The sequence below is a fragment of the Rhinolophus sinicus genome, chromosome 18, assembly GCF_057876585.1.
Source record: "Rhinolophus sinicus isolate RSI-liver-muscle chromosome 18, RSI-T2T, whole genome shotgun sequence".
NCBI classification, from domain to species: domain Eukaryota; kingdom Metazoa; phylum Chordata; class Mammalia; order Chiroptera; family Rhinolophidae; genus Rhinolophus; species Rhinolophus sinicus.
Genome location: NC_142518.1, coordinates 34,641,423 through 34,657,892, shown reverse-complemented (window position 1 = coordinate 34,657,892; position 16,470 = coordinate 34,641,423). Strand labels below are relative to the sequence as shown.

General features: G+C 38.3%; 1 protein-coding gene across 1 annotated transcript; it reads left to right on the top strand.

Annotated features, from left to right (window-relative positions):
* The first annotated feature begins 2,895 nt into the window (after window positions 1-2,895).
* FUNDC1 (FUN14 domain containing 1) lies at window positions 2,896-15,616 on the top strand. Its single transcript, XM_019718198.3, has 5 exons — window positions 2,896-3,099; window positions 3,850-4,006; window positions 7,532-7,607; window positions 12,057-12,185; window positions 14,214-15,616. Exons 1-5 carry the CDS (start codon window positions 3,072-3,074, stop codon window positions 14,289-14,291), a joined length of 468 nt encoding a protein of 155 aa, XP_019573757.1. The 5' UTR covers window positions 2,896-3,071; the 3' UTR covers window positions 14,292-15,616.
* The last annotated feature ends 854 nt before the right edge of the window (window positions 15,617-16,470 follow it).

Below are 16,470 nucleotides of genomic sequence, written 5' to 3'. Positions count from 1 at the left end.
CACACTGTTGTGGAACAGCAGCTGTGAGGTAGCACTGGCGAGGCAGCCTGGGCAAGGAGGCCTTGCTGTTGCTGGTTTTGGAGCTCTAGCCAAGGAAATATAGCCTTTGATGAAAATTGAAAGTGTGCTCCCTTGAGGCAGAGATGAAGCTGGCTTATCTAGAGGAGAATACCTGCCCTTGGTCCCTAACTGCTTCATTTCTATGCAAATGAAGACTCCAAATCTTCACTGTTTGATTGGTCCAAATAGCACTGACTGGTCAGAATAGAGCCACTCTGATTGGTCAGTGAATATGCAAATGATGATATAGCTGCACAGCCCCAATTGGCTGGGGCAAGTCTTCAGCCCATTGGTTCATTTACAAGCAGTAGGATTTCCTTTATAAAGGTTGGCTCAGATGGCAGGAACACAGTGCAGGAGGCAGACAGCTCAGGGCAGCTTTCCCCTGCAATACAGTGTGCATGAGGGACCTCTGTAAACAATGGTTGCTACACTCTTATTATGAATTTGAGCCCAGTTAACCATGAAGAGTCCTTTTTGGCATGTATATTCTTCTCTGGGTCAACGAGATCTATTTTGGATACAAAGGTTTATTCTTTGGGATCTTAAAGGCAGTGTTTTATTTCCATTTTCTCCCTAATTTCTCAATAATCATTTGATTCTAAATACTATTTATTGCCTTGAGAGGAAAAATGACTTCTTTCTGTAGTTGGCAGATATTGCTAGAAATACATGAAAGTATCTTTTGGATGTCATTGGCCCAGTCAGCCCTACATTTTGCTCTTTCCCCCCCCTTTCTTCCACCTCCCCCACCCCCATCCCCATCCCCATCCCCAGTTCAAGCCGTTGTTTCTCAGTCCAGTTGTGGTGCTCCCTGGCCCATGCTGGTATTATGAGTCGTGAGCAGCTCTCCTCGGTTGCCCACTGCAGCTCAGCTCCAGGGAGAGCTATTGTTCACAATCTTAGCTGTAGAGGGCGCAGCTCACGCCCATGTGGGAATCGAACCAACAACCTCGGTGTTAGGAGCACCAGTGGAGCACGGTGCTCCAACCACCTGAGCCACGGGATTGGCCCACATTTTGCTCTTTCAATTTGTAATTTTCCTCTGTCTTGTTTTACTCCTTTCTCTTCTTTCAATGGCCCATTTGCTAGTTCTCTATTTGTTAGCATTTCATTAGGAGTGGGTGGGCAATGGGGAGGAAGAAGTGTATGAACTCAAATTTATAACTTTTGGAAAATATTTCAGTCAGGACACCTGAAGTTATGTCCCTTAAAGTTTTTTGTTTGTTTGTTTGTTTTAAATTGAGGAACAGTGTGTTTCTCCAGGGCTCATCAGCTCCCAGTCATTGTCCTTCAATCTAGTTGTGGAGGGTGCAGCTCAGTTCCAAGTCCAATTGCCATTTTCAATCTTTAGTTGTAGGGGGCGCAGCCCACCATGCCATGAACGGGCAACCTTGTTGTTGAGAGCTCACGCTTTAACCTGCTGAGCCATCCGGCCGCCCCTCCAGAAGCTCAGGGGCAGCTCAGTTCACTGGCCCATGTGGGAATCGAACCGGCAATCCTGTTGTTCAGAGCTCACGCTCTAGCCAACTGAGCCATCCAGCCACCCCCAAAGTTGTTTAGTTTTTGAAAAGTGTAATCTTACACAAACTAACTGTCTTTTGAACACTAATATCTCCAGCCAGCCTTAGAATTGCATTTTGAGGGCCACAGGCTAAGGAACTTCAGAGAATCAACCCTTGCATTTAAAGCACTAGGATTTGAAAAGCTACCGTGTAATTATGTAAATCAATGTTTTAAGTAATGCAACCTATACAATAATTTGTTTTTCCATTAAAACGAATACTGAGAGGGATGTTTTAATTGTACAGCAAATGCAGGTGCAATGCAAGTTCAAAATAAGTTTTGGGCTGGTTTTTGTGAACCTGAGTTAGCTGCTTGGTGATCAACACGATTTTTCATTCTACAGAAGCCTATCGGGCTTCAAAGTGAAGAACTTGACCTTGCTCCTCTGTCAGAGTTAAATAAGAAAATGATGTTTAAAAATTACGTCCTCTTTGCGGCCGGATGGCTCAGTTGGTTAGATCATGAGCTCTGAACAACACCGTTGCTGGTTCTTCATTCCCACATGGGCCAGTGAGCTGTAGCTTCCACAACTAGATTGAAGACAATGAGCTGCCACTGAGCTTCGGGAGGGGTGGCCGGCTGGCTCAGTTGGTTACAGCACAAGCTCTCAACAACAAGACTGCTGCTTCAATTCCCTCCATGGGATGATAGGGCTGTGCCCCCTGCAACTAAAGATTGAAAATGGCAACTGGACTTGGAGCTTAGCTGCACCCTCCACAACTAGATTGAAGGACAATGACTTGGAGCTGATGGGCCCTGGAGAAACACACTGTTCCCCAATATTCCCCAATAAAATTTAAAAAATTATGTCAGAGGAATAACTCGAGTCAGGTCTGTTCCTACGGCTTTCTTTACCCCCCTCAGGTTACTGGGCAGGAAACGTGTGGAGAGGAAGTGGATAAAAAATTTTCAATTCCCAGCAGCAGAGCGTTAGAAAAAATTCCACCCATTAGTGAGCCCTTGCCTCCTTAGAACAGTGTGGTTTGAAAAAGGGTTTCTCTTATTTCTTTTTAAAAAGCCTTTTTTTCTCAAGGGCTTGAATTGTGGTACAGTGTTCAAAATGCCAAGCTGGTTTTCGCTTTATACCATGTAATGAAGCCCTCCTCTACAGCCCTGAGACTGTTTAAAATAAAGTAACAATTTAGGTCGTGGAAATTCTAGGGGGGGTGGAGTGGGAAGCTAGGGTTGCCGACGACAACGAACTACAGCTCCCACAAGCCCTCCTGGGACTGCTATCCGACCAACGTCCCACCAGTCTTGCGCTTGCGCAGAAGACCCTGCGCAAAGAGGAGGGGGCGGGGACAGGATAACGCGCTCGGAGGAGAAACAGAAGAAGGAGGAAAAAAGAGACCATAGACTTCCATCTGGGCCTAGAGCGGCTCTTAAAGTAGTGGGGAGAGGAGGGCGGGCGGGGACCACGTTCAATACAGGCCGCCGGCGGTATCATGGCGACCCGGAACCCCCCTCCCCAAGGTGAGCGGCCGGGGCCCGAAGTAGTATCTGAGACGCGGCTCACAGCTCTCGACCTTGTTCCAGGGGCCCCTCTTCCTTCCCCTGCTCCAGGGTTCCTGGGGCTGTTTTTCTGCGACAGCCCCTTTGAGCACCCCTCTGATCTATACTCCCCTCTCCTCTCGGCGGAACGCAGGCGAAAAGCGATCCCCACCCCCAACACAGCCCACCTCCGGCCTTACCTTCACCTGTGGCCCCTCATTTCCATCTTCAGACGCATTTTTCAGTCTTAACTCTGAAGTAATTTCTTCTTGACGGACCCCCTAATCGGTTCTGTCAGGAGAACCCCTTCTTCCACCGATGAAAATGGACCCAGTTCTAGCCCTGGCCCTGAGATTTGCGGGTTACCCTTCATGTTGTGAAACTGATCTGACGCTATTGAAATTTGGAGGTTAACCCCTTACTGCTATGTAACTTTGGCCTGATCCTACTGAGATTTGGGGGAGGGGAACGACCCCTCACTGCTGTGTAACTCTGACCTAGCCCTGGTTCAGGCCCCCAGGCCGGCCCTGGGCCTTTGCAAAGGAGATGCTAGGCCCTTTTACTCTTGAGGCCTTAGTCTCAGGGATTGGATGTAACAAACTCTTAATGTTTCCATCTAGATCTTTTTAACTGTAGTCGAAAAGTAACAGTGCCTTGTAACATAAAAATTGTGTAGGACGTTTCTGATTTTGGTTGACTCTAAATGTATTTTCCCCATTTTGTATTTTGAAGAATATGAAAGTGATGATGAATCTTATGAAGTGTTGGATTTAACTGAGTATGCAAGAAGACACCACTGGTGGAATCGAGTGTTTGGCCACAGTTCTGGACCTATGGTAGAAAAATACTCAGTAGCCACCCAGATTGTAATGGGTGGAGTGACTGGCTGGTGAGAATAACATCTTTTTCATTACATTTCACTGGGAGCCTGACTGCTGCCGTTTTGTACATGGGACAGTTACTGAGCTCACTTACTAGTGGTTTTACACTGTTAATCCCAGAAGAGCTCTAACTTGAGACTTTTCTCTGTGATATGATTAGTGTAATCTACACTCAGAGACTCAGTGTTGGGTTTTGGTGATCTCCCTCCCCGGTGCCCACAATTGTTCCACTGTTTCCTCCACACCCTTCCTTTGATTCTTTATATATTTTTCCCCTTCTCAAATTTAGCTAATGTAGTGGATCTGCTTCACTGATAGTAAAGAGAAAGAAATAGATGAGTTAATTATATATTTTACTTGTTCAGTGCTAACAACTGGAAAAACCTGTGATACTCCCACAGTAGAACTGGTCTCCAGGATTGTCAGCTCTACTGAGAGCACTGAAAATTCTCAGTAAAAATTATTGATTATGATACAGATGATTGTGTTGATTTTTATGGGCTAGTTTGGATTGTAATACTTGAAGAAGAGTTGTAGAACACTGAGCCTTTGTTGGAATTAAAGGGTGGGTTGCTTATTCTAATAATATGGAATACATTAAGCAGTTAATAAGCATTAACCTAACCAGTTAACATTTCAGATCACATGATTACATAATTGCTATTATAGATCTAATTCTGTTATTCCTAGAATAAAAGATTAGTTAAGTAACGGGTCAGAAACAAGTTTGACCGTTTATTTTGAAAATGTTCATGACCATAGAGAATTTTTGAAGTTAGTGTGGGTGCTTAACATGTGCACAATCATTTCTTTCCTTAGATTCTAAATTAAATTAATCTTACATTAATTTAAATATTTACATATTTAAACTTGATAAGTATAAAATTAATTCTTTAAATTTGTATTTTACGTGCACCTTGGAACAATGGTGCACTCCTCCGTGCCTTTTTGTAAATGCCATTTGATGGTAGAAACACTCATTGTGAAGGTTCTGTGATAAAGAAGTACAGTATTTATTCATGATGTGTACTTATTAATGCTGCTTATGAAGAAAGCCTGTAATTAAAAGAGATGCCTGGTTAGGGTCCTGGTTATTCAGACGATTCTCCATAGGCCAGTTGTACCTTGATCCCCATAATTCAGGGTCTGGTCCCCTGTTTAAATAAACTCATAATTTGGTGCCGTAGGTGATTGGTTAAAGTGTCAGGGCCTAAAGCCCTATACTAAAAGAGATTAAAAAGTACTTGAGCAATAGAATTAAATCATTGTATGTTTTCTCCTTGTAGCTCAAACTCAGTGAGAAACTCCGTAATTGGCAGAAGTTTGCTTGGAAAGCCTATGGATAGAGCAGGGAAGTTGATTCATTTTAGTGGCTTATGCCATCAAGGACAGACATGCTTGTGGAGCACGCTGCCTGGGATGTTGTTTAGACTTGACTGCTGCTTGCTTCCTCCACTCCTTTTCTGAGCCTTTGTTGAGGACTTCCCACCTGAGGGACAGTCTTTATACTAATGCATGTTTGGATAATAGCCAGACGTCAGCCCAGGAACTGTGTAATAGGACTAATACTACACAGGTGATTTGCTACAATGACTTTAGATTCAGTATAGTAAATTTTTGTAATTTTCTTAGGATATAAAACAGATGTGCTACTGTGGCATACATGAAGGAAGAATGGTTAATAGGCATTAACTTAACTAGTTAACAATCAGACCAATTCAGGACATGAGTGGGAGGCTGAGGAGATTATATTTAGCTGTAGGTAACTATAGTTTTTTTTATCATAATAAGAAATTAAAACTAATGTCAGGGTGGGTCGTTGCTAGGAGAAATGGAGGTGTGAAGATTAATTAGAGGGTCTAGAAGATTAGTTGGTGTGGTCTGGGAACAAGGTAATGATGACTTTGAGAGTGGAAAGAAGACAAGAGTCAAATAATGGTTTGAAGATAGAGTATATAGAATTGGCAGTCAGTTGGACCCTGAAGGCAATGAAGAAGCAAATTCTGAGATGAAGATGAGGTGGCCAGTGTAGAGAATGGTGCTGTCACTTACAAATTGGGACCTTAGCAACAGTTGGTTTGGTTGGAAAGATGATGTTTGCTCTGGGACATTTTGAATACAGGCATATCTTGGAGATATTGGGGTTTCCATTCCAGACCACAATAATGTGAGTGGTAATCTTTCTGCTGGTGAAGGGTCTTGCCTTCAATTTGTGTAAAAAAATGCAACATCTGTGAAGCGCAATAAAGTGAAGCGCAATAAAACGAGGTATGCCTGTATGTAGTTCTGGGTACTAGAGGAGCTCATCCTGTAATTAGAAATGTAAATTTTCCATTTATGAAAGCATATTAGTTTCCTAGGGCTGTTGTAGTAACAAAGTACCACAACTAGGTGGCTTTAAACAAGAGAAATTTATTCTCTCTCAGGTTTGGGGGCTAGAAGTCTGAAAAGTGTTGGCAGGGTTGGTTCCTTCTTGGAGGCTCAGATAGAGAATCTGTTCCATGCTTCTCACCTAGCTTCTGGTGGTTGCCAGCAACCCCTGGTATTCCTTGGATTGTAGACTTAGTCCAGTGTCTGCCCCGTCATCACATGGCCGTCTTCCCTGTGTGTTTCTGCGACATAATGGATTAAGCCATATTGGATTTAGGGCCACCCTACTCCAGTATGGCCTCATCTTAACAAATTACATCTGCAGTAACCTTCCAAATAACTGAGGTTCTGGGAAGGAAATGGATTCTGGGTGGACACTAACCCAGGACAGAAGACTAGAGTTAGCAATCAGATTCTTTTGCACGCTGTGGATCTGGAATACTGATGGGAATATGAGCTCACTGAAGGAAGGAATCACACAGGCAGTATGGGGTGACATTCTTACAGGATAGATGATACAGAACAAGTTTAATATAGAGATAGATATAGATTATAGATTATAGATATAGATACAGATATAGGTAAGGAAACCATGGGAAAGGTGGACTGAAGTGTAGTCATGAAGGTGGAACTCCAGATGGACCTTAAAGAGTAGAAAACCTTTAGATAATGCAGAGCCATTTAGAAACCCCTAGAAACAGGGAGAGTAATAGCTTAAGCAACGGTGATGCCCTGTTTGGAAACTAACTGGGTTGGAGCAGAAGGTTTGGGTAGCGTGGGGGTTGGCCAGGTGTGTAGAACATCTTGACTGTATTGAAAAAACAAAACAAATCCCCTTTATTGTGGGGAATTTCAACTTTACAAATGTAAATGTAATGAACCACTGAATACTCAACATTCAGTTTCAGTAGCCAACCTTTTTTTCCTATAAATTCCCCTCCTTTTATTTCCATTCCTGAAGCACACCTCAGACAATTTAATTGTGCACTTTTGAGTAGCTTATATAACTGAAGGGAAACATTGAGGGTTTCTGAGCAGGTAAGGAATATGAACAGAAGAAATGGGAAGACATTAAGATTTTATTAGGAAAGCAATGAAAAGTAGAAGAGGGAGAGAGTTTAATACATCATTGATCTCATCTTTTGTTATTTCTTTCATTAAAGGTGTGCAGGATTTTTGTTCCAGAAAGTTGGAAAACTTGCAGCAACTGCAGTAGGTGGTGGCTTTCTTCTCCTTCAGGTATGTCAAAGCTTTAGTTCCTTGCCTTTGCTTACATATATAGCACTTGGGAACTGAGAAAGTCAAGTTTAGCCATTTCACTCCTGTCCATTTTAATAAAAGATGGAATTTTTCTTTTAGGCACCAGTTTATGAAAAAACTAAAGTGAGTTTTCAAAGCTGGCACCTGTCATGAAAGACAACAATTAAAATACTTTAACTTTTTTAAGCATAGTATGATCCCATTTATTAAAAAGACAATTATTGAAATTCGAGGTGCCTCATTTCTTTGTTTCCCTTTAAGCATCTCCCTAGCAAAATAAACATTTCAGCAATACTATAAACCTATTCATCCTGACCATTTTAAACATACATTTAAAATTCATACAGTATATAAAATTCAAAAGGTCTCTTTCTTTCCCGTTTCCTAGTCATCAGTTTTCCTTCCCAGAGGAAATTGCTGTTAGCAATTTCTAACATGTTTTTTAAAACCAGGGAACCATAATAATATAGAAAGTGGAAAATTGGGTTTAAAAAAATCATCCATAATCCTATTTCTGAGGCAGGTGGATTTGAAATTTTAGCTTTGTTCATGTTCCTCTTAGGTTTAAAAATGCTTTGCTATTAGAGGATGCTTATCAGAATATTATCTAGCATTCATGTCTGTTTGGTATTTTCCCAAAAATATTGTTCCCTGAAAATCAAATATAGTAAATCCTGAAATTGAAAATCTCTGGGAATGAATGTTAGCAGCAATTTTACCTGTCAGTCATACCAGATTTTAAATATAATTGATGGTTGTAGCAATCAAAATCTGGCTTCATCACTTAAGCCATTGACCATGTAATAACCAGTGTTGTTGCCTGAAGTACAAAGGGACTGGACTTGTATGTGTTAAGTATATATTTTGAGTTGTTTTCTAAATAACTTTTAAAAGTACATATTTTTTCTCTCTCTTGGTGGCATTATTAGGAGTTACTGCTTATTGTGGTAAGAGGTAAAAAGGAATACGGTTAATATCTAAATATAGTCCTCTGAGTGAATATGCCAGCATTTGTGTAGAAGAGAATTTTATTTAAGCTGATTTTGACTTGGGTTTATACAGAATCAAGAATTAAGGTATTTATAGAATTATCAAGAATTAAGGTATTTAATTCTACAGCTATTTGAAAACTCAGTTGTCATTTCTGTTTAGTGGAAAGGGGTACTGGACTGAAGCAGAGTTTCCTGAAATGTTCATAAAGTAGAATTATACATTGCAATCTACTGCACGTCAGTTTTTCAGAAGTCCATTTCAGTCCACTTGTTATGCACCATTCAAATCCACATGGCCACCTTCTACTTCTCTGGGCTTAGTCTACATACTTTGAGTTTACTAAGCAGAAGAACCTGGGACTTGTCTGCATTAAACTATTTTTCCCCCACAAATATGACTTACATTGAAAATTCGATAGAAGGAAACAAAGAGGAAATAAAAGTGACAAATGGCTTTTAGTCTAATTCCCTCATATTTTTTAGGCTCACTTTCATATTTTTGTTACCTGTACTTATATTTAAAGATAAATACTAGTTTACTTAGAACTTAAAACTTTTCTAGTAACTCAATATTAGGTGTCTTCCAGTAGGTATTTATCACACTGCCATCTTAAAATAGACAGTGGTATATAAATCTTTTAAACTTATTTTTTTAGAGTTGTATATTCCCATAATTCAGAGTCAAACACATGTACAACGCTTGTTACGGATTAGAGTAATACTCTGCCTTCTTCACTAACCCCCCATTTTCCCCTCCTCTTGAGGCAACCACTTTGAACTCTTAGCTGACTCTTAAGATATTTATCTTTTTTTCGTAAACAAGTTACTTGAACATTTCTTGATATTTCAGTTTGAGGTATTAACTATTGGTTTACCAGTATGGAATATGAGAATTTAGCTATCATTTATTGAACTTCTCTGTGCCTCCCAACCCCCATATCACATACTACCGTGTTTCCCCAAAAATCAGACCTAGCTGGACAATCAGCTCTCATGCATCTTTTGGAGCAAAACTTAATATAAGACCCGGTCTTATTTTACTACAATATAAGACAAGGTATAATATAATATAACATATAATACCATGTATAATATGATATAATATAATACCGGGTCTTATATTAATTTTTGCTCCAAAAGACGCATTAGAGCTGATTGTCCACCTAGATCTTATTTTTGGGGAAACAGGATAGTATGCTCCTCCCCTCCCCCCACATAATCTGAGTGTCATTACTTGAATCTGTAAATATATGTCTTGAATTATATTTGGGAAGGTTTTGGCCATTATTTCCTTTAAATATTTGTTCACTCCTTTCTCTCCTCTCCTTCTGAACATGACTCTGATTACATGCATGTTAGCATTTTGGTAATGTCCCAAGGCTTTGTTCATTTATTTTTTCAACCTTTTTTTTCAAATTGTGTAATTTCTAATGATGTAGGTTCTAGTTCACTGACTCTTCTGTCATCTACCTTTTGCTATTAAGCCAATCCAGTAAATTTATTTCAGATATTGTATTTTTCAATTCTAGAATTTCCATTTGGTTCTTTTTATATTTTCTGAATCTCTGGTGAGATTTCGTACCTTTTCATTGATTATAAGTGTAGTTTCCTTTACCTCACTGAGCATAGTTATAATAGCTGCTTTAAAGTCCTGATAGTTCCAGTATCTCGGTCACCTCAGGGTTGGCATCTGTTGATTTTCTTTGGAAACTAGGCTGCATTTTTCTGTTTTATCAAATAACTTTGGATTTTATCCTGGGCACTGGGATTGTTTATGTTGTGGAGACTCTGGGTTCTGTTTTATTTCTCTGAAATATGTTGATGTTTTGGTTTTAGCAGGCAGTTAACTTAGTTAGACTCAAATTGCAAACTATTTCACCTGTGGTGGGTAGCAGCTCAAATTTCAGTTTGTTGCTTTTAGCCTTAGCCAGAATGCTTGGTTCTGCCCCTTGAATGTGTGGTTCAGGACTTGGGTAGAGTTTACACGATAGAATTTAGGACTCCCCTTCTCTAGAGCTCTCCCTTCTGGCAGCTGTTATTGTCCTGGGCTCTGCCTCTGGTTCTTTCAGGCCAGAAAGATGGCATATTTTCTGTTGAAGTGTTAGCCACCCTGCAACTGCGTCCTGCACTCAGAATAAAGCCAGAAAAATGGGCAACTCATCTTTTATTGGTCACCCTTTCTACAAGTTTGAACTCCCTTTCAAAATCTGCTTGCTTTTTTGAATTCTGGAGCCCTTGTATTTTATCCAGGGATTATAGTTGCTGTCTATGGGAAAGTCCAGTCCCTAAGGCTCATCATCACCTCCATGCCTGTGACCCAACAACTACTGCCAGGAAAAGCTTTCACTTGCCATCTGATTTAATCACCACCATTTTGCTGAGGCTGGAGTTTGAAGTGATAGTAGGTGAATAAATACAGGAAGAAATGCAGCTAAATAAATTCTTCTATGTAGTCATTCACAGTGAAAATGGAAGCTAAGATTCCCACCTTATTTATATAAAATTGGATGTTTTTATTATTTGAAGTATTTTATGTGTGGTTCATAGTCAAAGCGATGCATTAAAAGGTTACAAAGAAAGCCTAAGCTTGATAGAAGTGATTTATAATGGTATACAAGGCTTAATTTTTTTATTACTCATGTGATTATTTATATTTTGATTTTATTATTTGGAGGGACCAGCTTACTGTATTGGTTTACTATACGCTGTTGTACCTGTTCAGATTTTGTAGTGTCTCAGTAGCATCATATGGGAATTTTTCTTACGGTTAATAGGCATTTAGCTATAGTTTTATTAAAAGAATTTATGGCATGAAACTTGGGTAGAGCATATTTCTTTTATATTCTACTTTCAAAATCAATTACCAGAAAGTATTCTTAATCTAAGTAGAATAAGATTTAGTGAAGATCTTTTATCAGGCTACTTTAGATTTCTTTAGTGACCTAATAACTGATTGGTTTCTGATGCCTTGTAATTAAACATCTATTTAATTAAAAGTTACGTTTTTATTAGCTGTATAATTTTGATAATCTCTTCTTTTTAGTTAATTCCCAAATTCCAAAAGTTATGATAGAATTATAGTATAGTTATAATTCTTGAAATTTTCCCCTATCATGTACTATACTTTTCTTAACATAGTGTTCATCACATCTAAGTAATTATTTATGCTTAATGTCTGTTTTCCCTAATGACCTGAAGTTGTCTGAGGGTGGGGACTTATGTCTCCCTTGTTCTTGGCTATAGTTTGGAGGCCTAGAACAGTGCTTGGCACAGATTAGGCACTCAGTATCTGTTAAGTGAATTGTGAATAAATTGTGATTTCTTCTGAGCTTCATAGATTTTTTTGAAATCTGAATGTATATATATATTCCTGGGTAATAGATTCATTAGCAACCTAGTTGGTTTAGAATTAACCATTTTTATTACATTTTTGTAGATTGCTAGTCACAGTGGCTATGTGCAGATCGACTGGAAGAAAGTTGAAAAAGGTGTAAACAAAGCTAAAAGACAGATTAAGAAACGAGCAAATAAGGCAGCACCTGAAATCAACAACATAATTGAAGAAGTAAGACAATGTACATTTTTGCCTTCTTTTTTTGGATGGGTCTGGCTTAGCAGAAAATGTGACTAGGGATTTTCTTTTTTTAAAAAAATTGGTGTTTTGGTCATGTCTATAGTATTAAGTAAAATTTGGGACCAAGCTGCCATTTAAATCAATTGTTTTTTTTAGTAGTTAATACAGTTTTCTCTGCCTATCTCCCATCTACTTGGATCTGCGTTTAAAAGCTGGTAACATTCTTTCAGAGTATTTCCTTTGCTTTTACAATTATGTATGTGTGTAGATAAGCTGTGGTAATACTAAAGCTACCTATTTTTTTCTTGAGGCGAAATAGTTTTAAAATGTGTATATTTTATTAATATATTAGTTTTACTAATGTTTTTATGTATATTTGGTCTATTTTCTTCTTCTACTCTGTTTAGAATTGAATTCTCCCTTGTCTTTGTTTTTGTTCTGTACTTTTACTTCTCCTAACTTTTTATTTTGAAAAATTTCAAACCAGTTGAAAAGTTGAAAGACAAATACAGTGAATACCCAAATACCCTCATCTGTTCACCAAATTGTTCACATTTTGCAGTATTTGCTTTATCTGTGTGGGAGATTTACACGTTTTTTTTCTGAACTGTTTAAGACATCATGACTTTACTCTGAAGTACTTCAGCATATATCTACCCACAGTATGGATATTCTCCTATACAACTACTATTACTCTTATTAATTCTCAAATATTTAACATGGTACAATAATATTTCCTAATATACAGTCCACATTAAATTTTTTTCACAAAATATCTTTTATACCTTTTTTTCATAATCAAGAATTATATTTTGTATTTGGTTGTCATGTTTCTGAAATCTCCTTTAATCTTGAACAGTTACCTCATCTGGGTTTGTGTGTGTGTGTGTGTGTGTGTGTGTGTGTGTGTTTTCTGTCTTTCACAACACTGACATTTTTGGTTGTTTTTTTTTAATTTTTTAAATAGACTTTATTTTTCACAGTAGTTTTAGATTCACAGCAAAATTGAGCAGAAAATATAGAGGGTTCCCATGTCCTCCCTGCCCCCACACATGCGCAACCCCTCCATTGTGGACATCCCCCACTGCAGTGGTGCAACACTGACATTTTTGAAGCATCTAGGCAGAATATCCCATTGTTTGTCTGATTGCTTCATGATTTTATTTGTATTAAACATTTTGTCAATGTGGTATATTTTTGATTCTGTACATTTTTTTCTTATTGGCTAAGTAGATTGTCATTATTATGCATGCTGTGGGAATTTATTAAGTAATCTGTGTTAATAACTTGCTGAATGCATCATTTATATCTGCCCTACTATAAGTAGATTTCTCTTTACCCATGAGATTATTGCTTGGCTGTGGCTTGGGTCCTAGAACAGTGCTTGGCACAGAATAGGCAATCAGTATCTGTTAAACATACCTGTTATCTCAGTAGCTGAGAAGCTTACTGGGCCTGGCTGGGGGCTGTAGCCTCCTTCAGTTTGTAATAGACAGCCTTGGCATCATGTGTGGTGGTTGGCACATGCTGTAGTAGGTGTACAAGCATTGTTGCTAAGTATTTATTGAATTGAGGAAAACATCTGAAAATGTTATTAGCTCCAGATTCAATAATTAAAAGTATTTTTTAAAATTTTGCTTTGTTTTCTTATTGTGGTAAAATATGCATAACAAAAATTAACATTTTAACTATTTTTAAACGCACAATTCACTGGCATTAAGTATATCCCCACTTTTGTGCAATCATTACCACTATCCATTTCCAGAACTTTATCATCCCAAACAGAAACGCTAACCATTAAGCAATAACTCCCACAGTTAACTCCTCTCCTCAACCCTTGCTAACCTCTGTTCTACTTTCTGTCTCAATGGATTTGACTGTTTATGTAAGTGGAATCATACAACACTTGTCCTTTTTTTATTTTGTCTGTCTTATCTCACTTAGCGTAATGTTTTTGAGGTTCACCCATTTTGTAGCATAATTAAGAGTATTTTTGTTTAAACTTACTTTATGTTTCAGGCAACAGAATTTGTCAAACAGAACATTGTGATATCCAGTGGATTTGTGGGAGGCTTTTTGCTAGGCCTTGCATCTTAAGGATATGAATATTCTACCACAGTGGAGTCACCTAGAAGAGAAGTGGTGGCGACAAGATGGGCTGTCAACATTACACGCCGCTAGACTCTCCAGGGTGATGAGAAACAACTAGCTGGACAATATCAAACTCACAACTTAGCGTTTTGCCATCTGCAGTTTGGCAAACTAGTATCTGCTATAAAACAACCTATATGGTACGTGTACAATAGTATTACTGAGCAGAACATGGCTTTCATTTATTTAAATCAGATGTTCTTTATTGTGCTTTATAGTATAGTGCCGATAATTACAAATTTGTATTATAGCTTCAACATTAGGGTTGACTTGTTTTGAAAGATACGTTTGCAATAAACTGAAGAGCTGTAATGCCTTTTTGTGGAAGGATTTAGAAATAGCAGAATTATTAATGATATTAAGCAGATTTAATACCAATTTTTAGGTTGTTTTTCTCTGCAATTCTTACTCTGCTTATATAATGACTGTAGTAAACAGTTTCAAGAAAGGCTCTCCTAAGGAAATGTTACATGTTTAAAGCTCTTTTTCTTTTTTCTTTTTGGTGTCTGTAGTTGTAAAAGTATATCTTCTTGTATGTAAGCTTCTAATGTTTTTATTAATGTATTTATCATGGCAGCCTGAGCAGGACTATTTTGAGGGTACATATAGGTGGGTCATTGATTCATTTTACTAACTTTGAGTGAACCTCCTTTCCCATTTCTAAAAGTCATAATTATTATTTTGGCCTCTTCTTCACAAAGAGATAAAAATCACTTTAAAATACTTAGTAGTGTAGTATGAATTTACTGTCTAAAGAACAGTGATTTTTCTATATAATCATGAAATTATAGCTTAAAGAGAATTGTCTCCTTGATCTAGTCTGAGAGTAAGAGCTAAGGCTTTCAAAGTTTTGGTAGCATTATGCTGGTTGAACACTAGGCCATTTTGACTTGATTCTCAGGGCTGACATCACACTCCCTTTGTGGCTCTTTTGCCCAGAAAAGCTTTCTGTATTGTTTGTTTTGTCTGTAGAGTTCTAGGTTGGAATTGGAAAAAACATTAGAACAACAAGTGTTGGAGTCTTCAGATTGGAAAGACTTTGCAGATATTTAGACTATCTCCTTTTGATAGGAAGTGCCCATAGTATATTTTGTGTATTGTAAAAATAAGGCATTTGATACTTTCAAGATTGGTTACAATCTGTGTGCTTTCATTATTGTAAGACCCCTTAAAATTGAATGTGGGATTGGTCTTCATTTTCTTCTCTTTACTCTCATTAGTGCCTCAGATACAATGCTAAATAAAACTCAAACTTTCTTAATATGAAGTGATTTTGCTTATAAATATTTGTGTTTTTTTCTTTGAGCTTTTCTCGGTTTCTGCCTTACAAGCTATTCATTACTGTGGAATTAAAAGGGAAAAATATTCTAAGTTAGGTAGAACCTTGGCTGCGCTTCTCTGCTCCCTATCTGCGTGATGCTTTCATCTGGTATAGTAGGATGGGCTACTATGGGGAGATCTAGTAGCTGGTTCAATTTGTTCATTTTGGAAATATTTATAGTGTCATGTGTATGATACACTGGGAAAGTGGGGGGAGGGTTTCACAAAAATGTTTGCCCTCAAATGGAGACTAAAATATTTCTGTATGAAAAGTTGTATAATAATATAGGAGAACCTGGCATATGAGTTGTAGGGATAACTACTTTCAGAGTCCAAACATGAATGAAAACTGAAAAAGATAGCACTTCATTTTTCTTTTTAAAGCTTTTTATTTATTTTAAGTGTGGTTTTCCAGGACCCATCAGCTCCAAAGTCAAGTAGTTGTTTCAATCTAGTTGTGGAGGGTGCAGCTCACAGTGGCCCATGAGTGGATCGAGCCTGCGGGGATCGAACTGGCAACCTTGGTGTTATTAGCACCATGCTCTAACCAACTGAGCTGACCAGCCACCTTCATTTTTACCTATACATTTCCAAGTACATGTTGATTTGTTTTTAAATACTTGTATAAAATGCAAAATATTACCAGTGCTTTCCATACTGTCTCCTCTCTATTAGTGCCCCTTGTTCTGACTCATGCCTGCGCCATTTTCCCACTAGTTTGTACACTACTTAAAGCAGCTGTATGTATGAATCACTAACCTATGACACACACTATGTAATGCTTTGCTCATGGTAGGTATTCAGT

What these genes read in the sequence shown, in the direction of transcription:
- FUNDC1 (XM_019718198.3), top strand. Translation starts at nt 3,072, where the DNA reads ATGGCGACCCGGAACCCCCCTCCCCAAG. An exon ending in ATGGGTGGAGTGACTGGCTG is followed by an intron (nt 4,007 to 7,531) that starts GTGAGAATAACA and finishes CTTTCATTAAAG; the next exon opens with GTGTGCAGGATTTTTGTTCC. An exon ending in TCAACAACATAATTGAAGAA is followed by an intron (nt 12,186 to 14,213) that starts GTAAGACAATGT and finishes TTTATGTTTCAG; the next exon opens with GCAACAGAATTTGTCAAACA.